The 1189-nt window shown below is 66.3% G+C and overlaps 1 protein-coding gene across 1 annotated transcript in view; it reads right to left on the bottom strand.

Annotated features, from left to right (window-relative positions):
* G6PD (glucose-6-phosphate dehydrogenase) overlaps nucleotides 1-1189 on the bottom strand; it is a 14613-nt gene that overhangs the window by 12684 nt on the left and 740 nt on the right. Inside the window, exon 2 of the mRNA XM_041407176.1 lies at nucleotides 434-582. Coding sequence (XP_041263110.1) covers nucleotides 434-582 — 149 coding nt within the window. The remainder of the gene's footprint in view (nucleotides 1-433; nucleotides 583-1189) is intronic.

The following is a 1189-nucleotide window of genomic DNA, read 5'->3' as shown; positions in this document are numbered from 1 at the left end:
CCTGGGCACAGCCTCCACCCCCCCAATTCCCCCCTAAACCCCTTCATCCCACTTCCAGCCCCTCAATTCCCCCCCAGCCCCCCAATTCCTCCCCAAACCCCTTTATTCCCTCTTTCAGCCCCCCCAATTCCTCCCCAAACCCCTTCATTCCCCCACAAACCCCAAATTTCTGCCCCTAACTCCCTTTGTTCCCCCTCCAACACCCCCAATTCCCCCCTAACGCCCTCCATTCCCTCTCCAGCCCCTCCAATTCCTCCCCAAACCCCTTTATTCCCTCTTTCAGCCCCCCCAATTCCTCCCCAAACACCTTCATTCCCCTCCAACACCCCCAATTCCCCCCTAACGCCCTCCATTCCCTCTCCAGCCCCTCCAATTCCTCCCCAAACCCCTTTATTCCTCCCCTAGACCCCTTCCTCGCCCCGTCCCCACTCACGGAGGCGCCGAGGATGACGAGGACATGCGGGTGGCCCTGCAGGAAGGCTCCGTCCCGGCTCAGCTCCTGCCGGAGCATCCCGCACACCTGCGAGCGGCTCAGCTCCCCCCCGGCGCCCGGCGCCTCCTCACCTGGGCCCGGCATCGCTCCTGGGGGCCGGACCGGGCACTTGGGGGGCAGGTTCGGGCACTTGGGGGGCCGGATCGGGCACTTGGGGTGCAGGTTCGGGCACCCCGGGCAGGATTCGGGGAGCAGAGGAACAGGTTTGGGCACCCCAGGGCAGGATTTGAGGGGTTGTGGGGCAGGAATGGGCACCTGGAGGAAGGGGTGGGCACTCGGGGGGCAGGGCTGGCACTTGGGGGGCGGGTTGGGACAGGGCAGGATTCGGGGAGCAGAGGAACAGGTTTGGGCACCCCAGGGCAGGATTTGAGGGGTTGTGGGGCAGGAATGGGCACCTGGAGGAAGGGGTGGGCACTCGGGGGGCAGGGCTGGCACTTGGGGGGCGGGATGGGACACTTGGGGGGCAGGGCTTGCACCTGGGGGGTGGGATGGGACACTTGGGGGACGGGATTTGGAGGTTTTGGGGCGGGGCTGGGCACCTGCGGAGCGGGATTTCGCAATTGGGGGGCAGGGTAAGAAACTGGGGGACAGGGCTGGGGTGTTTTGGGGCGGGGTTGGGCACCCGGGGTGGGGTTTTGGAGTTGGGCGGGGCAGGACACGCCCTCCCCCCATTGTCCCCTGTGCGTGTTCCCGTGA

The sequence above is a fragment of the Onychostruthus taczanowskii genome, unplaced genomic scaffold (genome assembly GCF_017590055.1).
Source record: "Onychostruthus taczanowskii isolate IOZ18803 unplaced genomic scaffold, ASM1759005v1 scaffold257, whole genome shotgun sequence".
In the NCBI taxonomy this organism is placed as follows: Eukaryota; Metazoa; Chordata; class Aves; order Passeriformes; family Passeridae; genus Onychostruthus; species Onychostruthus taczanowskii.
Note: the sequence above shows the minus strand (reverse complement) of the source record. Positions and strands in the feature narration are given on the sequence as shown.